Source organism: Lynx rufus, unplaced genomic scaffold (genome assembly GCF_022079265.1).
Source record: "Lynx rufus isolate CCGP_SWC_20201006 ecotype Redwood Valley unplaced genomic scaffold, mLynRuf1.p SCAF_23, whole genome shotgun sequence".
NCBI classification, from domain to species: Eukaryota; Metazoa; Chordata; class Mammalia; order Carnivora; family Felidae; genus Lynx; species Lynx rufus.
In genome coordinates, this window is record NW_025814838.1 from 5,348,370 (window position 1) to 5,372,488 (window position 24,119).

At 45.4% G+C, this 24,119-nt stretch overlaps 1 protein-coding gene across 14 annotated transcripts in view; it reads right to left on the minus strand.

Annotated features, from left to right (window-relative positions):
* The window catches only part of TNRC6A (trinucleotide repeat containing adaptor 6A), a 99,592-nt gene that overhangs the window by 23,924 nt on the left and 51,549 nt on the right, over positions 1 to 24,119 (minus strand). For 11 of the 14 annotated variants that reach the window (XR_006963594.1, XM_047087665.1, XM_047087656.1 and 8 more), the window contains 7 exons: positions 21,600 to 22,004; positions 9,577 to 12,159; positions 8,037 to 8,213; positions 6,844 to 7,019; positions 5,601 to 5,633; positions 3,932 to 4,012; positions 3,538 to 3,589 (listed from right to left, as the gene is read on the minus strand). Coding sequence is in view for 13 of the 14 variants with exons in the window: in XM_047087665.1 (XP_046943621.1) it covers positions 3,538 to 3,589; positions 3,932 to 4,012; positions 5,601 to 5,633; positions 6,844 to 7,019; positions 8,037 to 8,213; positions 9,577 to 12,159; positions 21,600 to 22,004 (3,507 nt within the window). In the remaining variant the exon portion in view is untranslated. The remainder of the gene's footprint in view (positions 1 to 3,537; positions 3,590 to 3,931; positions 4,013 to 5,600; positions 5,634 to 6,843; positions 7,020 to 8,036; positions 8,214 to 9,576; positions 12,160 to 21,599; positions 22,005 to 24,119) is intronic. The other 3 variants (XM_047087664.1, XM_047087652.1, XM_047087663.1) reach the window with 3 other exon arrangements.

Below are 24,119 nucleotides of genomic sequence, written 5' to 3' on the forward strand. Positions count from 1 at the left end.
TCTTTAACCTAAACTTTATAATAAAAACAATTTCCAGTTACAAATAACAAAAACAGCCACCACAAGAATGCGCCATCGGGACAGATGCGCGCGATGTGCTGGGCACTCACTGTCCCAAACGTGTGCTCTAATTTCATGCTGGTAATCCTACTCTTCTCGCCCCCATTCAGCAGATGGGGAAACTGGAGACAAGACAGGCTCACACCTTCTCCTCTCTCAGGTCTTCCTCTCCCCTTACGGTCCACATTCTGCCTTCTCTGCAACCTCAAACTCAATTTCTTATTCCTATATGTATCTCATCTTTAATAATAACCACGTATTGTTTACTCTCAGCTCCAAATTCACCCTTTCTGACTGCCCAGTCAAAGCACACCTGGGCTCTTTACAGTTTTTCCTTTGCCAGTTGGTGCAGAGGCTCTGTCGGTAGAGGGCGCCGGAGAGACGCGGTGGGAGGAAGTTCGATGTGCTCCCGGCAGCCCCCAGAATCCCCCCCCCCCCATCCCTCCACGTGGCTCTGTAGCAGAGTCTCTAGTGAGACACCGCTCTGCGGACAGATTTCCACCAAGTGCCACCAGCACAACAGCACAGCGACTCGCGTGCCATTCAGTGAGCCATGGAGGAGGCGGGGTCTCCTCCTCACAGAACGGACCCACGGTCCGGATACGGATTTGTTTTTCCTGCCTGAAAAGCTTCTGCCATCCCCAGTCTGGCAGAAGGCCTTATATCCCCACAGCACTGTGTCTGACCACGGAACTCACTCCAGAGCAAAGGGAGGACGGTCATGGGATCACGCCCGTGGATCAAGCGGTCTGACCACATACGCCGTCACCCAAAAGTAGCTAGCCAAACTGACAGGTAGAACTGGTTACAAACCAAGTCGGGAGACAACATCCTTCAAGGATGGACTTCTGCTTCATGGCACACACTGCCACCCACATCACCAGAACACAGAGGTCTGGGAATCAGAAGGTGAGAGTCGGCATGGTTTCTCTGTTATACCTGACAAGCCACTCAGAATTCTTGCTTCCTGTTCCAGCAACTCTACAGATTTGGAGACCTTAGTCCTCAAGAGAGAGAAAACGCTTCTACGAGGAGACACATCAGGCCGCTGAACTGGAAGATGAAAATGGCACCCGGACATTTTGCCCTCCTTGTGCCACTGAACCGCCAGGCAAAAGGGGTTCATCTGCTGGCTGAAGTGACTCTGATCACCAGAGGAAATGGGCTTTCTGATACAAAACGAGGGCCGCGAGGACTCTAGAACCCAGGGGGTTCTCTGGGGGTGCTCCTTCGCATGTCCGGGCCCACTAGTAAAGGTCAATGAAGAGCCAGAGCAACCAAGAAAAGGCAGGACGATTAAGGGCTTGGATTCTTTGGGAACAAAGACCTGCATCCCTCCAGCAGCAAAGGAACCCGGGGGCGCTGAGGTACTGGTGACAGCAGGGCAGTGTGGGACGGGTGCCGACAGAAGCAAGCCAGGACGCCAGCCACAGGTCCGACCAATCACAGAAACGAGGTCAGTACAAGCTCTGCACGTTTCCTATGGCTTGTTACATGAGTGTGGTTATCTGGATAGGCCAACCTTCTCTCTCCCATTTTCGTTTTATCCACTCTGAACTGATGAAAGTTCCTATCCTATCCAACTGTTGAAAGTTCGCTCTACAACTCGGTCTTTCAGTCTCAACTGTGACTAACTTTGAGGGGTAGTAATACCGCCAATGACAATGCAATGACTACTGGGACCTGTGTGTCTCCTCAGTTTGGTGAGAGGGCAGACTTCCTCACCCGTCAGAAAGAGAAAGAGAGCCGCGCCTCGTTAAGACAGAGCCGCTCTGCCACTGTAGCGGGACAGGGCAGTGTGCGCACAGGGCGCGTGTGGAAGATGGTGGTCGAAGGGCGGGGTGAACTGTGCCATCCATCCACCTACCGCCTCTCAGCTCCAAATCCACCTCGTCAGCCCTGGACCCTTTCCGTATCTTTCCCTTGGCCGGCCGACACTGCAGCTTTGCGGGTAGAGGGTGCAGGAGACACTGCTGTCTCCCGGGTGCAGGCACCCCCTCCTGCGGCACAGACCCCACCCTGCCGCGGCACCCCCGGCAGCGGCTCTGGCGGTCTAGTGGCAGAGCGCCTCCCGTGAGACACCTCCCCACGGGGCACAGCTCCTGCAGTTCCGCGTGGGCGACACCACCGTGACTTCTCTGCCACGCGGTGAGCAGAGGCCAGGTCCAGGAGTCTGGACCCCCTGCATGGGCACGCCACCTCAGTCCTAAGGTCAGAGACCTCTCCTTGCCTCTGCTAGTCTATCTTCAGTGTGCTCCTTACCTCCTACTAGGCAAAGCCTCGTCACTCGAATAATTCCTTAGATTTGTATCAAACCTTCCTGTTCAAATCGCTGCATAGTCCGCTCTCCTGCCCGGACTCAGACTAACAGAAAAACGGCACCACCTACTAAAGTTTTCAGGCAAGAAAGTGGAAATCAGCTTTTATCACACCCGCTCCCTCACCCTCCACAATGAATTGGTTCAGACTGGTTACCAACTTTCGTTGATTCTAATTCCTGAATCTCCACAGAATTAAGAGTCTTCCCACCTACTATCTTAGAGTTTTGAAATCCTCACTGGATTTGAAATCCCACTCCAACAAATCTCACACTGGTTCTGGTATCTTGTCCTTAGTCCTCTGCCACGAATCTTTCCTGTCCTAAGACATTTTCAACCTGCAGCCATAATAATTTTACTATTATTATTATTATTATTTTTAAAGTTTATTTATTTTGAGAGAGAGAGGGAGGGAGAGAGACAGAGAGCATGCACGCATGAGCAGGGGAGGTGCAGAGAAAGAGAGGGAGGGAGAGAATCCTAAGCATGTTCCATGCTGTTAGTGCAGAGTCCCACACAGGGCTCAGGTGAGATCATGACCTGAGCAGAAATCAAGAGCTGGGCACTTAACTGGCTGAGTCACCCAGGTGCCCCTACCATCATAATTTTCTTAAAACATAAACCCAAATCATGTCATTCTCCTGCTTCAAATTATTTAATTCCGTGCTTTCAGAATAAAGCTCAAACCCCCCAGCTCCTTATGTTTTAGCCTCTGCCTCATTTCTAGCACCTTCCCTAGGCAAAGCTTCTTCATTACCACACTCCCACCACCACAACCAATTTACGTTTCTCCCACTGCATGGAACTACTTGCCATTTCTCTAGCTGTCTTATACTGTCTCTGTCCTATCGTCTGAGCCTTTACACATACCATTCCCTGAATTACTAAGACTCTATCACCCAACCTGGATGACTCCTCCTGACAGGACTAGATTTGAGGTAATCACAGACTGGTATCACCATGACCTCAGACCTTGCACAGCGATGTGCACTTGGAAGGCTTATAAACCACCGTACTCTAACGCGGGCTGGAGAGCACAGGATACCGTAACGGGAACCCAGACCTCCCCTCTCCTGGCCCAGGTCAGTGTTCGCTTAGTAGGATCATGTCACAGATCCGTTTGTCCATCAGTGATGAATACAAACTCAACCTGATTTACCTCCAGAAAGGTCCATCTTATTGCTCTGTACGTTTTCTTCTGGTGAGTCTCTCTGAAGGAAGAAAATGGGGCATGTTAGCAGGCCTTCATTCATCAATGAAAAGAAATTAAAAACGAAAACCTTTACTTCGTTATTTGTCAAAAGGCAAAGAGGATATGTGAGCGATGTTTTTAGCTACGACTATAAAAATAAAGAAGGCTTCACGGCCCATTTTACTGTAACCTCCAGCAGACTCATAAGGCCTCAAACGTAAGTAATAACTTGTTAAGAAAACAAAAAATTAAATTAGGGTAATTTAACCACCATTATAGGTGGTTAACAGACTACCTATAACATTATGGGGTATCAGACCACCATTAAAAGGGGAGGGGGCTGCTGGGAAAACACACTTACCGAAAAACTGATATTTGAAAACTGTTTAACGAATGGATTTATCCACGCTTCTTCTTGTTTGTTTCCACCTTTCATGGTTCCCTTTGCAAAACAAAAGAGTAGAAAGCTGCCACGGCCACCTCTATTGATCTGGGTACAGTGATGGATTACTATAACTTCAAGACAATTCCCAACTCTCATTTTTAGCCAATTAATTTCTCCTTCAACCAACTCTTATCCGAGTTGTTAACAATTACAAATCAACTTATTTGATTTTCAACTTCCTTTGCTCCAGTCCTCTGGTATAGCTGTAATGTACAGAGAAATCCCTAAAGGCAAGCAGTCAGAAGGAAAAGACGGAAGCAAAGGGCCTTGATGACCCACACAAGGAAAAAAGGTCCTCGGACTAACGGAGAACTGCTCGTCACACAGTTTCCAGTTTATAACTGGATGGTGCTCTGAGAGCTTACTCATAATCTGGATCTGTGGAGCTCTCACACCACACTAATGTAAAAGTAGTCATTAGGTTTCTCGGGTTCATCCAGAGAAACCCACGTAACGCGTACTTTAGTTATGCTGCATGCGCTGTACTGAAAAAGCACCACACGTTTCCAAATGAAAGACTTGAAAAACTATGATCTGTGTTGCCAAGAACACAGTACCCCAGCAGCAGCTGAGGCTGGGGGCCCCCCTTCCACCCCGGTGCTGGCCGGGAACAGGCGGTACAGAAACTACCGAGACATGCTTCGATGGGGTGAATGGTCCACGACATGCCCGGTCGACCGGGAGGCGGGAAGCCACAGGGACCAAGGTGTCCCGTGAATGTGAAGACCATGGGGCCATTCTCGGTCTGCTGCCTTAATTTCCCTTTCCCGTTGCTACCCGCCTGTTCCTTCCGACTGTGGGACAGAACACAGCTTCACAGTCCGCCCCCCCCCCCCCCCCCCCCCCGCCAAGTGCAGGTCTCTGAAGCAAGCACCTAACCCTCGCCGTGGTTTCTGAAGTCGTCCTTGATTCCTCTGCCTCTCACTCCCACCCGCACGCCTAACTGGCTGCCAAGGCCTTCTGTCCCTTCCATTTCAAAATGTCTCTCCAATCAGTCCTTGCACTACACATCCATTCTTGCTTCCCCATTCAGGCCCTCACTTCTCACCCGAATGAGTGCAGAAGCTTCCTGAGATCCCCAACTCTGGTCCCTCCTCAGTGCCAATGATCTTTCATACGATCACTGGTTAGCTTTCTTTAAAGTGAGTAATTTAAAAAACCCAAGTTCATGTTGCCTTCTATGCAATTTCACTGGCTCTGTATTTTAAACAGAATAAAGTTCAAATTCTTTGGCACGGTACTGAAAAGACTTTACAACCTGCCCCTTCATCTAACTATAGAGCCAGATCTCTTGTCACCTCTGTCCAGAGATTCCACATTTTAGTATGTCAGGCTACTATTCTCCTTAGCACATCCCACCCCCAGGCACCTTCCAAATTCAAGTGGGCACTCCTCAGAGCTCTCCTATGGCCCTACACTAGACTCTGAGCTCCTTGAAGGTGCAGCTCATGTCCTAGTGGTTTTGAACCCCCAGCACCAAGCACAGTACCTGGCACACAGCAGAGGCTAAATAAATGTTTGCAGTTGCTTTCTAAAAGATTTTTACTAGCAGAAACAAAGGAGAAAGAGTAAAAAGGCTACACACCCTTTCCCTTCTCCTTTTTTTGCCACTCAGACCCTGTAAGGAAAGACAAAGTCACAAAACAGCATGGTCCAGTGGGAAGAACACAGGGTTTGGAACTGGAAGGCCTAAACTTAAGTTCCCGCTCTGTCACTTACTAGTTATGTATCTCTGGGCATGCCACCACCTTTTCCGGTCTCAAATTCCTAATCAGTATTCTATCTCAAAAGGTCATGAGGATCAAATGGCTTATGTAAAATATGGGAAAACACTTCATAAACTACATGGAGGCAACAGGCAAATTCAGCCAAATGAAAATCTTTGTAAAGGAAAATGGCAGGTCCTAGGCTGAGAATCCCAGGATTAAAAGGGAGGGACCCTGGTGGCCAGCTAGGGGAGCTACTGGATATTTTACCTGCAAGGTCCCTCGGGGTGGGGAGGGGGGCGTAAAAAACAAAACAAAACAAACGTTTCTCAAAAAGGTGGCGGGGGGGGGGGGGAGATCCCCCGGGGGAGGGCCCCCCAGGGAGAACCACCTGGGGACTGGGCATATATTTTGAAAATGGTCCCCAAGTGAATCTGACACCAGCATCCAATACCATCTCTTAAGAACCTGTGCTTTGTGTCAGTGGTCTCAGACCTGGCTCTGCATCAGAGACATTTGGGGTCCAATTTCCAAAACTACAGTAGGTCTGGGGTACAGGAGGTTGTGCTTTTAACAAATGCCATTATTATTCTGATGTACCAACAGGTTTGGGGGTAACATTTGTCCACATATCGGAGACAAACCAAACAACTCTGATCATTTCTGGGCATTTCTGTCACAGGACCTTTCGGGGTGAGGGAAGGGCTGAGGATGGGGGATGAGAAAGGAAGACGGTGATTCTGGGTAAAGGGGGGTTGGGGGCTCCGGGTGAAGCGGAATGGGAGATGAGCTGGCGGTGGGATGGAAAGAGTCAACACGGAGATTTGCCCTTCTCTTCATCCCCACCACTGCGGGCACCACTCTGGGTGAGGGGCTGTCCCAGGCAGCACTGGTGGAAGGGGAGGAGGAGAGAAATCCCAAGCTGTAGCAGTGGGGAGAAAGGAAGTTCCTGTGGTCTTACGGTTTTCTAGGTGGCTGCCCGTACACGAGGCTACACCTAAATTGGGGACTGCCTAGACTGTACTGGTCGCCATAAATGGGCAGGCAGGACAGCAATTTTTTCTGAGGGTAAACTACCTTTGGAATTCAAAGTTTCAAGGGCTGTGCCCTTGAAATGTTTACCTTCGATGACATTTTCTTTGTATATGGTGGCCAATTTAAAGATGAGTTAAGCTCTTGAGATGAATTACTATTCCACATTCCAATCTCTACATCCTCTTCCTCTTCCCAGCCAGTGGGGCGATTTCCAGGCAATGGCATATCATCACCACACCAGCCATCTTGCATAGATTTTGGCCCTGATTGTGGATTTGTGATACAAAGAGAAACATGCTTTAATCAAACAATTCTTTCTAGAGGATGAGAACTCATTAACAGGGTGGGGCGAGACGGGGGTACCTAAAAAAACCCCGCTTTTACTTCCCTTCCCAAATCTACAGGGCAAAAGTGTATGTTTTATACTGAGTTGAAAGTTCCATTAGGCAAGAATTTTTTTTTCTTTTTATAAGTAATCTCTACACCCAACATGGGGCCCAAACCCACGACCCCGAGATCAAGAGTCGCATGCTCTACCGACTGAGCCAGCCAGGCACGCCTAAGCCTGAGAATTTTTTTTAATTAAAAATTTCAATGAAACATCTCCCATGCTTTTACAAACAGAAGGTACCTAAGATGGAACAATGGTAGCCTTCTTGTTCACCCTTAACATTCTGCATGGCCGCGCACAGGGCAGAGGATAGAAAAAATTTAAAAGAATTCATTTTGAAATACATTTTCAACGAGCACGGCCAAAAAGTATTGCAAATCATAAGCAGAAAGTATCTCATCTCTACACTCAGCCTTTGGAAGTCCTACGGGGTGCCCCCCACACAACTTATGGGACAGTGACTGTATTCATCTAAACAACAGGGGTCCTTCTTGAACTTTGTTCATTTTACATATAATATTCAGGGAATTATCTGAAACCTCAGCCGGACATTTTGGATATGCGTCTACATGACTATTCAGTCACTCATGCCAGACAGCATAAAAGTTGCTTGACCGTTACTAGATAATCTTATTTGGTAAAATGTAATTTAGATTTGGTGAAGTATATGCAAATCCTTAATAGTTAGCACAGTTCTAAGGAAAGGTAAGAAAATTCACAACGATAAAAGAGCAAACCAAGTTACAAATTCAAAGAGTCAGTGAAATCATCCAGTATGATAATACAGGAATACATTTACAATATAAACATTAACTGATTATTTACAGTCCTAGTCAATGACCGATCACCACTGTGACAAAATAGCTACCAGGAATTATCAACAACTTACCAGATTTGCTTAACGCTTGAGGACCAACAGAGCTGGAGCCCCACGTGGACGTGCTGGATGCCGCAGCAACGGGCTCCCCCCAGCTGGGACCACTGTCTATGGGTTTACCCCATGCTGAAGTACCATTATCCACAGTTGTGGCTGGAGTAGAAGGCTCCCCCCAGGGCTCACCCCAGCCTTTAGAAAGTGTGGGAAAAGAAGTCATCAGCACATGGTAGGGTGGGGCGGTGGAATAAGGGGCAGTAAGGAATACTTTAGGGAACAAAAGATGAAGACCTTCACATTCACGTATCTAATAATGATGCTGTGATGCGCAAAAACAGATGGCATCTGTTTTATGCAAAGATGACAAGTCATTTCCCATTATGATAGTTTAGCCAGTGATGTGACTTTTTCCACCTCTTCTTTCCTAACTGCCCTCTGGGTGTAGAGCAGACTGCTTCCAATAACCCCGATTATGGCAAGTTATCTTCCTTCGAAGACGAACTTAATTCCTGGGAAAGTCAAGTCACTCTGAGCCAAACCTAGTGAATTCAAGCGGGTGATGAAGCCGCGTAACAGCGTGTGGATGACATTTGTACCCTAAGGGCCACCTTTCAACATCACTGTTCTGGGATAAACAAAAATGAACTGCCAGACTAACAAAAGGTAGGCATCCGATTTTTATACCTGCTGGACAATGCTTCTTAAAAATTCTGAAGTGTTAAGTTGCCCAAAGCAAACCCATCAACATTGTTTAAAAGAACCAAAACAGCCTTTCCCTCAGATACGCACCTGTTTCTTCTAAGAATTAAATTCAAATTAATACAATAAGCTCTACTTGGGAGATTAATTAGATGCTGAGAGGTTAGTTTATGAAAACACTGCTATCGCTACGTCCGGTGGGATTATTATTCAATAAAACCTCCATTAACAAAGACAATGCATTCCAGTGACACTTAATGAAAACCTCATTGTCAAGATAATCTGCAGAGATGGGAATCAGTTCCTTGTTATGGGAGGAAAGTGGAACATAGCACCAGAAAAGTATTATCAAATGTGTTAAGCACACATACACACTGTGTGTCTAACAGACTTGGATTTCAGGCTTCCTTAAATAAATGTCTTTGAAGGCCAAATACAGCACCTGGTGTTTAGAGTATTATACTTGGATGCTTGCTGTATTTCTGGGACTACTGTAGTCAGATAACAAAACCAAGAAGTGACGGCTAGGCTCCGGAGAAGTGGGAAATGTACGGCATTCCCACTCGACACCACTTTTCCGACTCTGCCTTCTGAAGCCTTCCTAACAGAGAATGGAGCGCGTGAGGGTCACAACCAGCGCGGCCACCGGCAGAGCTCCGCTCCCTCATGTTACACACCTTGCCTGTCACCATCTTCCCTAGGAGCTTCTCCTGCATTAGAGCAGAAAAGCCCCTTGCGTGCACATCCAACTACTCTGTGAAACAGATCTTAACAGCAGCGGTAAACGGAAACAAGGCTACTGCAGTCCTGGGGGGTGCTGTGTGACACCACCAGACTCGACCCGGTGGAAACTTACCGGAGCCGCCGCCCGCCTCTTTGCTGGAGATGGCACTTGCAGACGGGAGCAGCTGCTGGACCTGTGCTTGCTGGTCTGAACGGCCGCTGCCGTTCGGGACGTTTCTGTTCCACATGTTCACATTTTTGTAGTTGTACTTGCTTGGGTCTCCCCAAGCCGAAGTTCCGTCATCAATCTCCATTTTGCGACGTATGGATTCCGGGGATGGTTCCTCCCAGCCTGTGGGCTCTTCTTCCTTTGTCGGGGCTGGTATAGGTCCTCCCAGCCAGCCTGTACCGGGAGGTTTGCCTGTAGCTGGCGGGATCCCCCAGGATCCGACAAGGTCTTGTGGCTTGTTCCAGTCTGGAGAACCGACTGGCTTCGACGAATCTCCCCAACCTAGAGACTGATTAGACTTTGGAGGATCTCCCCATCCCTGGGAAGGATTAGGTTTAGAAGATTCATCCCATCCTGATGAATTATTTGGATTTATGTTATTTCCCCAAGTAAAAGAACTAGTTTTACCAAGTTCGTTCCAACCGGAAACGGACCGGTCACTGTCACTACCTCCTGAGCTAGATTTCTTATTAGCCTCACCCCAATGGTTACTCCTCGAAGTTTCTCCCCAGTTATCGCTGGCGGACACGGCCCACCCTTGGTTTGATTTTTGCCCGTCACCCCATCCCTGTTTGCTCTTTTGCGAATCATTCCACGTGGACTTCTCTTCTTTGCAGTTCCCCCACTGATTGCTCTTGACCGTTCCTGTAGCAGCAGAATCATCTTCCCATCCCCCCTGGCAGTTCGAGCCTTTGGAATCTCCCCACCGCAGAGCAGGTTTGGGATCTCCCCACCCCGATACAGATGAGGTATCGTTACTAGTAGGGCTAGTCTTATCTACACACGCCCCTGAGTTAAAAGTCTGTGTGGCAGAGCTTCCCCAGGCCTCTGTCCCATTGTCAGTCTTTCTTTCCCCTCTAGGTGAAGTTTCGGTGTCCCAGGCAGTATTCTGCTTAATCGGAGTCTGTCCCCAACCAGAGTTGGAGAGGACACGTGGATCCAAGTCAGTCCTGTTCACGATGCTTTGGAGTAATGTGTGCTGATCAATTTTCCTCCTGTCTCTACTCTGACTTTCCCCAGTTGCTTTTTCCTCGAGGCGTCCAGTGCTTTCTGTACTACCTTCGCTCTCCACTGTTCCTCCTGTTTTGGCCCACACGCTGTTCTGCTCGTTTGTCTGGGATGTGGCAGCACCCTGATCCTCTTCCTCAGTAGATTTCCATCCGTTTGTAAACTTCTTACCATTGCCGTTTGCACTGTCATTGGAATGCTGATTGCTAGGCAGTTTGCTCCACTCCGCGCCGGGTAGATTAGTGCCAGTGTTTTGTGCGGGAGCTCCCCACCCTCTTCGACTTCCTCCAGAACTGGCGCCATTCCCGCTTCCCCATGACGCACTCTGGGAACCCGCTGCCCCGGACTCCCACACGCCTCCTCCTTTATTTGCGTTAACTTGAAAGTTAGTGCCCACAGGCCCATTCATGCCAGGCTGCATTAGAGTTGCATTCACAGTGTCACCATTAGCTTGGCCGTTAGGGCTCGAACATTTGTCTCCAGAGTAATTAGAACCATAGGCACCCCACGTAGTACCGTAAGAGCCTCCACTTTTTGACTCTCCATTGCTAAGGTGAGAAAGGGAAGTGCCATTCATAACTGACGGAGCCTGTATCTGAGGAGGATTCATTGTGCTCACACGCCAGGCCCCTGTATTACTAGGCAGTTCGTTATTCTGTACTGAACCGGGGTTTGGTAAACTAGAGGTCATAAAGTTAGTAGTGTTATTTGGTCCAGTCATTTCAGTGGTAATATTCTGAGGTTGACCACTGAATGAAACCTTCTGTGTACCACTTACTTCAGATTCACAAGTTTCCTGAAGGCTTCCCCAGGTACCATGGGTGGCAGAACCACCCACTTTAGAGTTAATACTCTGATTGTTAGGCATCTGGCCTATGGTACTGCACTGAATATTGATGCCGGAACTACCGCTCCCTACAGGCCCTTTTAGGGCAAGTCCGTTGTTTTCTAATACTGGCCAGGCACCATGGTTGCTAGCTGGATTCAAAGTGCTTGGATTTAACCCTCCATTTGATGAAGAACTTACAGTGCCCCAAGCATTCATTCTATTGTTGCTACTTTCTGATTTGCTTTCAGGAGCATCCACAGAGACCTGACATGTGCTTATTATGGCTCCATGGGAAAAACCCCACGGCCCAGTACTACCTCCATGGCCCACATTATTGCTGCTGCTACCAACCACAAACTTGTTTTGGGAACCAAGTCCAGTGCTATTCCGAAGGCCATCTTTTTCACCACCTGTGTTCCCTGAAGCCATGATAGTGATGTTTCTCTCTGATTCAGAACTGGAGACAGAATCAGCATCCATACATTCTGAAGCCAACTCTGGATCACTGCCAGGGACTGAGGGCCATACTTCTTTCTCAGGGGAGTCGTTCACAACAGCATTCTTACAATTTGTGCTAGAGTCACTCGGAGAAGACACAGGTCCCCGCTGCGAATTTTCATAATGGGATCCTGAAGTATTGTGGTTTAGATCTAGAGTAAAGGAGAAGTACAAAAACACTTAGGAAGGGTCTGAGAAAATGATAAGTACGTTATAAATGTATGTGGTTCCGCAATACTGACAAATACGATACTTGGCAGTATGGTTACAAAGGCACTGGGTATATGCCAGCCGCCAACGTTTCTCATCCAGTTGTTAATCCCACACGGGAAGGGTATTTTGCTGCTTTGTTCACTGATGTTATCCTATAAGCCTAAAGCAGCACCTGGAACATAAGAGCCCCTCTCAATAAATATCTGCTGAATGAACAAACTGTTACCTTATCAGCAAAGAAAAGAATTTTGGTGTCAGGAAGGACTAGGTGATAGTAAACGTATTAGGATAATGAGGCAACCCAGGCCTAGAGGCCTGACATGAGAAAGAAGGGGTTGGAAAGTAGATGGGTAAGGACAGACAGACAAACTTGATTAAATGTATTAGAAATATACTAGAAATGCTTTCTTGTCTTCCCTTTCTTAGAACAGCTTTTCCACACAACTGTTTTTGGGTATTATAACATGCTTATAAAAATTACAAAGTCTTTTCCATTATATTTCCATTTCATTAGTGTTTATACTCAACCTGAAATACTGTACACAAGTCAGCATTATTTTAGTTCCATTCCCCTTCATAAAAATTTAATTTACTTTCACAGCCATGTTTTTTTAGAAGATCACAGAATTGCGAGGATTAAAAAATCGAGGGCAGACACTGGACACTATTAACGACCGACCAGTCATATAATCCTATACTCTTGGCCTCACCGCTGTATCTCATCATCTTGTTATTTTGCTGCAGGTAGGGGGCAGGCAGTTCTCATGTTTCTAATACCTTCCCAGATTCATTACTCTCATTCGGCTTAAGGATCTGGTAGTTAGAAGTTTCTCAGAGATGCTAACCTGCATAAGATGTCTGCATTTAGACTGCCTTTAGGGGGTCGCTTATGTTGTAGCTCTCGACTAGAATGGTAATCAGAATCCTATGTGGTGCTTCTAAATAACCCACGGGTTCAAGTCATATCCCAGACCCAATGAGCCAACCGCCAGGGGCTGGAGGCCTAGAAAACAAATATAACTCACTATCAGGATGTTGCTAATGTGGAAAACCAGGTTCACCTAGTATCATTTTGTCTCAAAGCACAACCACCAAGCAGCAAAACATTATGAGCTAGAAAAGAGTAGCAGAAAAAAGGACTAAAGAGAAACCAAAAGCATGTATATCATTCACTAAATACATGAAATTTAAAGTTCTATGAGAGACTCTGGTCTCCGCTCCCTGTTTGAGAGTCAGGTTTTTTCAGCTGCCAAATCAAGTTTGCCATCTTTCATTGCCTGTGAGAAGGATTTTTGTCACAAAACACAAGACACTGAACAGTCTGTCTCGTTGGGCAAAAACAAGCCAATACACGGACTAGCACCTGCACCGCCAGCAACATCATTCAGTACCATGGGTCATGTGTTTTCTATGCATTTTTGTCACTGACTCCTTGGAACGACCCTAAAGCACAGCTATTCCCTTCAACTTTGTAGATGGGGAAATCGAGGCCCAGAGGGTAAGTTATAGCACAGGTGAGGAAGAGCGGATTCAGCACTTGGGTAAAAAAACTAGGTGGCTAATAACAACACGGCTGGAACTCTAGAGACACAGAGGTTCAAGTCCGGGCTCTATGCAGCAGCTGTATGACCAAGTCTGCAGACTGGGGACACAAACAGTACCACGCCACCCAGCCGGGAGCTACACTGTCCTGTGTGAAGTATTTAGTTCAATACCAGCTTCGAGTAACTGCTCCACGGAGCGCCAACTGGGTACAGTGAGTAAGAGCACAGCTCTGTTGCCAGACTGCTTGGACTTAAAAGCTGCCCTGCCATTTACTAGCTGTGTGATCACAGGCAAGAGGCTCCGTCTTCCTGCAAATTAGTTTCCTCATCTGTAAAGCAGGGACGATAATAATACCCATCACAAATAGCTGGAAGATTGAATGGTTAATAATTAAAAGTGCTTTGAACCATACCTGATCCAGAGTAGGTACTTAATAAATGAGGGCGGTTATTATCACTAATTAATATATAGTGACGATTACTGGGATTTTTCAGGCCTGTCTCCAAAGCACATTTTTCACTCCATCACGTCTATCTCAGGAAGAACAAAACTGGAAAGCATACAACAACCTGCTTACTTTAGATCTCTACATAACTCACAAAGAATGCTAACTCCTGAATTATTCCCCCACAGGCACCTCCTCTCAAAGGGGGAAAAAAGTTCCTGCTTCTTTATTGCTTTTCTTCATCTCAGTAAGTTTCCTAAAACCTAAGATTTATCCTTGCTTGCTTCCTGAGCGTGGCAAATCCTAAACACTGCCAAGCCCCAAATCCATCCACATCTCCAAATCTAAATAATCAAGCTGCCACCACCACCACCACCACCACCATCATCATCATCATCTCAAAGGCTAGAGCAAAAGTACTTGTTTCCATTCTTTGTTTTTCTACAAGCGCGTGTTTTCTTGCCACTTCCAAATAGCAGGAGTAAATAAGATCAAGAATGTTAGACAAAACTACATAAGCTGAAAATAAATGAACAGACCTGGAATTTAACACTTAAACAGCAAAAGCATTCCCATAATGACAGGAAAAAGGTAGGATAGGTGTCGTCAACACTAATACGCAGCCTTGTGCTGGAAGATGATCCAGAAAAAAGGTAAGGAGAGCAGACAGGAAACAAAGCAGGTTAACATGTAAAAGCAATGGTTTTCCTATACACCAGAAATAGTCAATGAGAAAATGTGATTGAAAAAGGATCCTAACTGCAACAGCCACAGAAACTATAAAGGAGCTTGGAATGAAGCTAACAAAAATATTTAGTCATTTATGATTACATTTGATTGCAGGCCACAGAAGACAACTTGATTAAATACAGAAACTTGTTCCTGAATAAGAAGATAATAATAATATTCTTTCTTAAAGTTTAATTCAATTAAAAGAAATTGCCAGCAGGAGTGTGTAACTTGGTTTAAGTGACTTAAGATTCATGTAGAACATAAGAGAATTCCAAAAAAAATCTCAGGAGTGGGAGAGGGCGGGGGGAACCGCATGATCATGCAACAGCTAGCCAGTGCTGCACTGCCCGAGTGTCGAAGCTTTAACCGAACAGTAAAAGCAAACCAGAAACAGATCCAAGCATTTGTGAAATGTTAGCATTTTAAATCAACAGGAGAAAAGGAATATCCAATACTTTAAAAAGATTTCTTGAAATGAGACAAATTTTGTCAAAAATAATTTCATATGATTGTGTTAAAAGATGAAACCATGAAGTCACCAGTGAATGAGAATTTTTTATACATAAAAAAGTAAAAAAAAACAACAAAACAACAAAAAACAAAAAACCCACAAAACAAAGGACCTAGATCTGACTACTTGCCCCAAATGCGAAGCCTTTTTATGTCAAAATACATCAAAAGCAGCAAGCAAACAAACAAAAAAACCCCCCAGCAAACAGCATGATACATTTTGCAAACCAAATTCTATCACCTTTAATGTTAGTAAAAATTTCTCAGAATCTAGTCATGAGCTGGTTTGGAGGTGGTGGTGGTCTAAATGTGTCTTTTGCTATATATTTCTATGTATTTTAGGAAAAGTAGAGATCCATCAGCACTTATTAGCTAAAATTCCATTTTTAATCTGAAAACTATTTGATACTTTCAAAAAAACCTAAAAGAGTATTTTGAAAACTGTTTACCAAGGACCTTTTGGTTATGAAAAACGTGCAGTTTAGACAGAGGTGGGGAGATCCTCGTCTAATTAAGGTGTAAAAAGAAGAGGGTTCCTCGGCGATTGCAACTAAAACATTTCAGAGACTGAGATTATTTCAGAATTGGGAGAGGTCAAATTTTTAGTATGTTTCCCTTACAGATAAGGAAACCAAAACCCATCACCACAAATGATCCAGAGGATAAACCCAGAGGAACCTTATTAACAATCCTGTTAAGTTTTTCCAAGAAACAGCAAGCAACAGCGAGACTGTGAAACCCCGTCTTGGCGTGAGGAAAGGGGACAGTGGAGTTTTACTGAGTGTGGTGCAAAACACAAATCTGTACACACGGCAATGATGTGGGCAAACTAAGATCCGTATGACTGTGCTTTAACTGCAGAACACTGGAAATGCAAACTACCACCGGCTCCTAGTCTCTCAAGGGTGCTGGGGGCAGCTCTAGCATCACATCTCAAGAAGAAAGGTGTCACTTCCTAGAGCCTCTGCACAAAGATCAAAGCGGGCATGTGCAGGCAGAGCACAGACTGGCTATAATTCAAGTGATTTGTAAATTAACAGTATAATCTGCTCAGGAAGAATTTAGATTCAAGAAAGTTCATTTACTTTTCTTATTAAATATATAGCATATAACAGATTTAACAGTTAAACGTGTGCTTTCTGCCTTAAAGACTTCATTCTCACCAGAGGACGAAGTCCTTCAGAAGTAAATAGTACTTCGGTGTCACAGTATTTCTGGGAAGGATGATGCAGTACCACTGGGAATATGAGAGGCTGACATGCACAATTTCAAACAGCACTCAAGGGACAAAGTCTAGAACGTTTCTTTCAGTTATTCTGGCCTCTAGTCCAGGGGCTGGGAAAACTTTTCCCGTGAAGGTCCGATTAGTGAATATTTTAAGTCTTGCCAGTCAGATGGTCTCTGTGGCAACCACTCTGCCACTGTGGCCTGGAAGCAGGCATAAAAACAATGTGGACACGAGTGGCGTGGCAGTCTTCCAGTAAAACTTGACTGGAATGGGCTGCAAGCCATCCTCTTCTAGATTAAAGAAGACAAAAGCAATACTACCAACCAAATGTGATGCACGGATCATGGCTGGTTTCTGTTTGAGACACGAGGTGAGGCTGCTGGGAGACAACCATAAAAGACAATCTCAGGGGTGCTGCTCCAGACCAGATGGTGAGTGCCTCGATGGGGCCAGTGGTGATGGCCATCCCCGGGAGAGAAAAGCTGAGACATGTGGGAGATGAACCAGCAGGACCTGGACAACCAGTGGCCCGTGAGACATGAGTTTAAGATTTCTAGATGACTGGTGCTGGATGATGGGGATGCCAACCTTCTGAGCAATGGAACCCAGAAAGAGACACTGGAATGTGGCTGGATGAGAAGTTCCATTTTGGACGGGTGGGGTTTGAGGGGCCTCACATCAGCTGAAGACATCCAGAGGACATGAGCCTAAAACTGGGGAGAGATCTGAAGCAAAGCCATGGGGGGGAATAAAACCTGAAAACTGGTCAAAGAAAAGGGAAAGAATGCAAGAGCTTTCAGGAGGAGGGCGCGATCAACAATAAAAATGTAGGTGTCTATTAAGATAAAAACGGAAAAGCCTGTTTTTTGCCACAACTAAAACTAAAAATAAGTTAGTCTGGATTTGTCGTTCAGAAGATCAGTGACCTTAGGAAGAGCTATTTTAGTCAAGTGAGCAGGAGCCAGGCTACAGAGGACTGAAGTGATGTATCAGAGTACAAATATAGACCACTCTGCGAGACGGTGGAGGAGAGAAATTCTGTGACTCCTCAGGAGACTGGGAGTTTAAATTTTTCTTAAAAAGACGATACAAGCTTAACTAGGTTTATAGACTAAGGGCGAAGAGGTGTGAATAGAGAGCAAAAAGCAGAAGCTCCGGGACAGCAAGGACATGAACCACACTGAAAAGGCAGTAAAGAGCACAGGTGGATGGACAATATTTTCATCTTGAAACATCTCTGGAAACCTTAACATTCTCTTTTTCACTAAAACAGCCCCATTTCTTGGTCATTCCCCATGATAGCTCAAATGACCTTGAGACTTCTTTAAAAAAAAAAAAAATTCAAACGTAGTAAAGGCTATGAAAAGTAATGCAGACAATACCCACATGCCCCTCCCCATGAGAAATAACTAATACAAAAAAGTCCTGTGCACCCTTCTCTGACCACATCTCCTCCCTTCCCCAGTGAGTCACCGAGGGTAACCACTCAAAATGCTGTATCTAAACTCATCTCTAAGCAATACAGAATGTTGTTTTGCAGGCTTTATATTTTATATAAACGATATCCTACCATAAACAAACAAAATGACATTCTTGGAAGAACCAGTGGAACTGTGAACACGAACTACGTATTACAAGATACTGAACATGTCCCCTCTTTGCGCAGGGGTGGATCGTGGCATCATGGTTGCACAGGAGACGATCCTTATTCTTAGGGAACTTCCTGTAGCAGTATTAAAGGTGAAGTGTAATGAATGTGCACGTGTGTGCACACATATGTACACATGATGGGGAAGTGTACACGTGAAGGCAAGGAGGAAGGTGAGGGAAGGAGGTGTGTATGTGAAATCAAGGTGGGAAACTACTAACAACCGCTGGATCTGGGTGCAGGGTACACGGGGATTTGTTTCTCTATCCGTTTAGCTCTTTGTCAGCTGGATAATAAAACGTGGGTCGGAACACTTTGTCCCCGTAAGAACAATACTGCTGCCAGCCCTGTTAGGTGCATCAGCGCCGCCCAGATCCTTTATTACCTAAAGGCCTCTAGGTCCCCCAAACTGAAGTGTTATTTGGGCAGCAGCAAAGCCCAATACCCGAAGGCTCTAAGTCCCTTGGCACGGACTGAAAGCATCATGCGTGTTTGAGGCCCGGCCACAAATGGGAAGCTGGGCACGCAGAGCAGTCTGGTTTGACCAGCGCAGCAGGGTTCTAAAGGCTGGCACAGGTATTTCGGAAGGGTACAAAACTCAGTACAGTTGCCCCAGTTCCCATCACTCTTTCTTATCTTCTACTTCGCTTACTTGCTAGGCCCTCAAAGGGGCTGAGCTTGTGACCTCTGATTCACGAAGTACCTGTTCTCATCTAGGTGAGACCCCTGCTCCCTGACTGTACTGAATAAACGAGAAATGAGTTCTGTGAGGACAAGGGAGGTGTATCCAGCACTCCTCACTTTTATCATGAAAACTTTAAGCAAATAGCTGCGTATTTATTGTATGTACTGATTAACATGTCAAATCATCTCCATTAACTGCATCTGTTCGGGAAACAAAAATGTCAAACACGGATACAAAAATTAAAAGTTAAGATCATGTTCGTACAATTCTGAACTGCATGCAGTTCACGACACCACAGCTTTTGTGTCTGTGGACTACTGCTCAAGCTGTTTATAACATAGGCTACGCCGCTCCTCACTGATCACTAGCCTAAGCTCGAATCTGTAAAATGAGGCTTAAATGTGTTCGTGAGGTGTGTGCATCGTAGCGAACACCTGCTAAAGGTCAGTCATTACTGTTGTAAATACCCCTCAGAGGCCAGGGCAGGCCTGACAGTCTCAGGCGGCTTCCCAGCTCACAGACACCCAGTGGTCTCTTACGTGGCTAAAGTTGCTCCTACTCCGAGTAGCGCCTACAAAGATGTTTTAATGTAAACATGTGACATATGCTGGTAAGGGGGGTTCCCAAATGTTTTCAAAACAGGTAAAAGCACAAGTCTGGTTTCTCTGCAGAGCACTCTGCCTTTGTCATTCACAAGCCTCCGGGCTCAGCCAGACTGCCGACTGCCGCACCCTCCTGGCTTCCGGCTCCACCTCCACATTAACGCAGTGCCCCCTCGGAAAGTCCTTGGAGAAACACGCAGGATACTTTTCCTTTTCAGCCTCTGTTGAAGATTTCTTCCTATGCTCACATAGGCCTTCTTTTCATCTGAATGCACATCTGTCATACTTGGGGATTTCTGACCACTACCCACTTTTGAGAAAAACACTCTTACACTCCTACTGGTCCATTTCAAAAACACCTTCGTTCTTTCATTTCCCAAACTGAAAAAGCGTATTCAACATCATACCATTTTCTAAATTTACTGGCCCACTTCCCTGTTTGTTTTGTGAACTCCGATGCCACCAGTTTGGTGTGTAGGTACTTGAGCACGTGTTGTGTGAGTAGCCTCTCCTAAGGTTTCAACCACACTTTTAGAAAACATGCTGATGACTCAATACATCTGTTCCCAATCTGATTTCTCAGATGAACTTCACACCAAATTAACTGCTTGGCATCATATATAATGTCTAAACCAGACTCTTCTTCCTGAAAAGTACAAGTTCTTTTGTAAAAGTTTTGGGGAAGATAATTCATTCAGCACCTAAACATTAGGCGCCAAGCTACATGCTTAAAACACATCGCACAGTTTAATCCTCAAAGCAACCATATAGGTTGGGCATTAATGTCCGTACTAACAGATTAGGAGAAGGTCCAAGTAAGTTAAGTGATTGGGCAAGCCCACACAAGGGAGTTAAGTGGCTGGGGTGTGGGGGGAGGGGCGGTGGTAATTTACGTTTGCATCCTTTCCAATACTAATGTGCTGCTCTGATCACCTATGCCAGAAAGATCACATCTGTGTCCTCTTCCTCCTTCCCCACCACCGTGCAGTATGGTGCCCAAATACAGCACGGCTGTCAGGAGCACAGCTCTGGAGCTGGAACTTGAGCTCTGCCCCTCATTAGCTGGGAGACATGGTAACATGACGTGCAGAGGAGTTCCTGGTGTACATAGGACAGCAGAGAGAGAGAGAGAGAGAGAGAGAGAGAGAGAGAGAGTAACTCTTGCCGGGATGGTTAGTAAAGGCTGCTCGGATGAGAGGCAGGCTCGTAGCGCAATTAAGTGACATGTCCAAAGAGCCGGGATGTAAAAGCCAGGTCCATTTGGCTCTAGAAACTTTGTTCATAACCAGGATCTGCTAGTGTTTGCATGTGTGGGAACCTTGATTCTCCTCAAGTCTCTATCTGGCTTGTAGTAAATGCTTCCAAAACAGTTTGAAAAATGAAGGGACAAACCATCAGAGCCCGTCAGAACATGTTGAAACAAACCGAGCTTTGAGAAAACTGTAATCACATACACTTCCTGCCTCACCACCCTTGCTGATCTGTGGCAATAACTGAATGGGTGTGCTGTCTGAATATAATTTCCACGTGCAACAGTCTTTTAATGGCACATGGTAACGGAGTGAGGTTAGGCAAGTTAGCTAATGTCTTGGTGCCCCAGTTACCTCTGTTGAAAAGTGAGGATAAGAACAACTTATGCCTCACAGAGCTGTCAACAATTAATTGCAATAATGTGTATAACTGCTTAGCACATCCCTTGGGGGAGGGTGCTCAATCTGAGCTACAGTTTTATCGATTTAAGCTATAAGCTACTTACTAAAATGGGTAGAACCTGGAGGGACAGTGATTAATCATTTAAAAAGCAAGACGGGCAGTCAGCTTACAGGAAACATTTTTAGGGTTCCCCATTCATAACTCCCTGCACGGAACTCTTATTTGCAGACACTGACAAACACAAATACACCCCCCAAAAGCCATGAATGTATACACTTGCTACGCTGCTAATGATGACAGTGGGAGTCTCGTAAGAAATGCCTTCTCTCACCTGACTGGTTTTTGCTGTTCTGCACCTCTCCGTTATTTTGTGGCTGTTGATTTGTTAAAGCACTGCTTTCTGACTGGCTGCTTAACACTTTAACAGCAGATCCCAGGTTTGCTGCTATGACAGGAAAATGCTGACCCCTCTTTAGAAGCTGTTTGTGTTCCTGGTGGCGAAATCGTGGTGGTACTTCCCGAGGATACCGAGGCAAGGCCTGTGGTGGCTGCGGCTGCGGCTGCGGCTGCTGCGGCTGCTGTGGCGGCTGTGGCGGCTGCTGCGGCGGCTGCGGCTGCTGCGGATTGTTGGCTGTGGCTCGCTTGGCATTATTATTAGTGCTGGTTGCTGTGGAAGTGCCGTTATTAGAGTTGGCAGGCTGAGGCTGGCTTACACTGGGCTTTATCTGTTCTGGCACTAATCCCAACAAAAGAAAAGGGGTGGAAAAGATTAGCCAGTAAAGTGTACCTCCACAGTAAGCCATCTAAGTAAAAAGGCACTAAGAAAAACAACCCTAAAGGAACGGAAAGTTCAAGTGCGTGAGGATATCCTCACTCACAGGCTAGGGTTTTCTTAGGAGAGAGTCAAATTTTTACTTCTGCTAGCTACCTCTCCAATAAGGGCATGGACATCATCAGCACCCCCTGGCCTGGACAGCTCATGCTCACCAGCTCCGTCCCATATTATTCTGATCAGAGTACAAGCACCTGATTGTGCAACTAGAGAACTCACAGTAGCTTCAAGAACAAATGTGCTGAATTGAATTTTGGTAATCCTAAAAGAATCCTCGATTCTCTGGAAACTGTTCTTAATCTGCCTCATTTTTAATGTGTTTGGTTGCTATTCTTCATCTCTGAAAGACTGAACACAAGTAACAGGTAGAAAGGATAGAAAACAATCTGACAGTTTCTTTAAAAACAGACAAAGTTAACAATATTTTTTGCTGTTAAAACATAAAGTCTCAAATAGGACAAACTCAGAACGGGGAAGTGAATACAAAGATAACAGAATGACATCTATGAAACTAACCAAAATGGGAGAAGTAACATAGATAACCTCTCTTAAGCAGAGCTGAGAAATAGCCATTTGTCTACTGTATGAACAATCTGAAATTATAAAGTGTATTTTTAGACCCTTAAAAGAGATCAAATAAGTAAACAAACTAATGGAAAGGACTCAAGCCGGTGAAGATATACCTAGTCTCTAAACTACATCAATGCCGCGTGGTATAAGAACTTTCAGTGCTGGATGGACCCAGGTTTTAATCACAGTGCTGCCTTTACTGAGCTCTGTGTCTTTGGACAAGCTGTATAGACGTGACCGAGCCTGTGGTCTCCCCCATCAAATGGGGTAACACCTATACCCTGCAGAGCTATCCTCGAGTTAACTGTTACTGCTTACAGAGCACCAAGTACAAGGCGATACAAACAACGGGTATCTGTTAATGATCGGTACAATACCACCTTTTGCGGCCGTTTAACGTTTCCATGAGAGTTCGACACATCTTTACAGATGCCACTGTCAGACAAATAAAGTGAAATGTATCCATGTGACCAATGAGGATGCTCGGAGAAAATGCTGCCCAAGGGTTGAGAGCTCCAGGCCTGAAATTAGAACAGCTGCCACTAGAACTGGGTCGTCTGTGTGTCTTTCACCTTGCCCATACAGGCAGTGTTGATCTAGTACCCAGCACAATGTAAAAACTCCACAAGCAGAAGCTATTCTGTGGACCAAATACAGGAAATATTTGTTAAATGCCTACAATGCGTATGATGGTGTGATAAAGAGGTCACCGGTATCATTTCCAGCAGCTACCTGCTCCCCCGTCCCCACCCCCACCCCTCGCAGCTCTAGAGTCTCCTTCATGTAGGTCTGGCCTCACTAACCACCTTCTATCTCCCGGCCACTGGTGTAGTTTGTCTACGTCACTAATACTAGTATTCTTTAATACGGGATCTGGTCTCTTATTTTTTCATGTGATTTTGATTCCTCTAAAGTAATACAAGCAAACTGTCATTCAGGAGGACTGCACTGAAAAAATTACAAAATTACATTCCATCTATTGCTTGGAATCCCTTCCATTCTTGAAGGCAACCAAAAAGCCTCACATTAATAATTTGAGCCAAGTACATTCTAGGTCTAATTACTTTATATATGAAACTTTTGTCTCCCAGACAATTTAATGCTCCCAGAAAGCAGCAATAATGTATATTCCTGTCACAAGGAAAACAAGGCACTAGAATATTCTAAAGTACCTCTGAAACCAAAAGAAAGATAAAGTACACATAACTATGAAATCATAAAAAACACAAAAACTCCAACTCAACCTTTGCATGTTTAGTACAGGTTCAGCACTGTATCTGGCAACTGAATGTAACCTTGTAATACGGTTATCCACTGCTAAAACACAGGCTTGCCTGCCACTGTATTACTAAAAGGAAAAGACAAGATTGTAACAATTTAAAACCCAATGACATTATTTATATGAGACAGCAACAGGAAAATGGTCTTTAATACATTCAAGGAATTAGA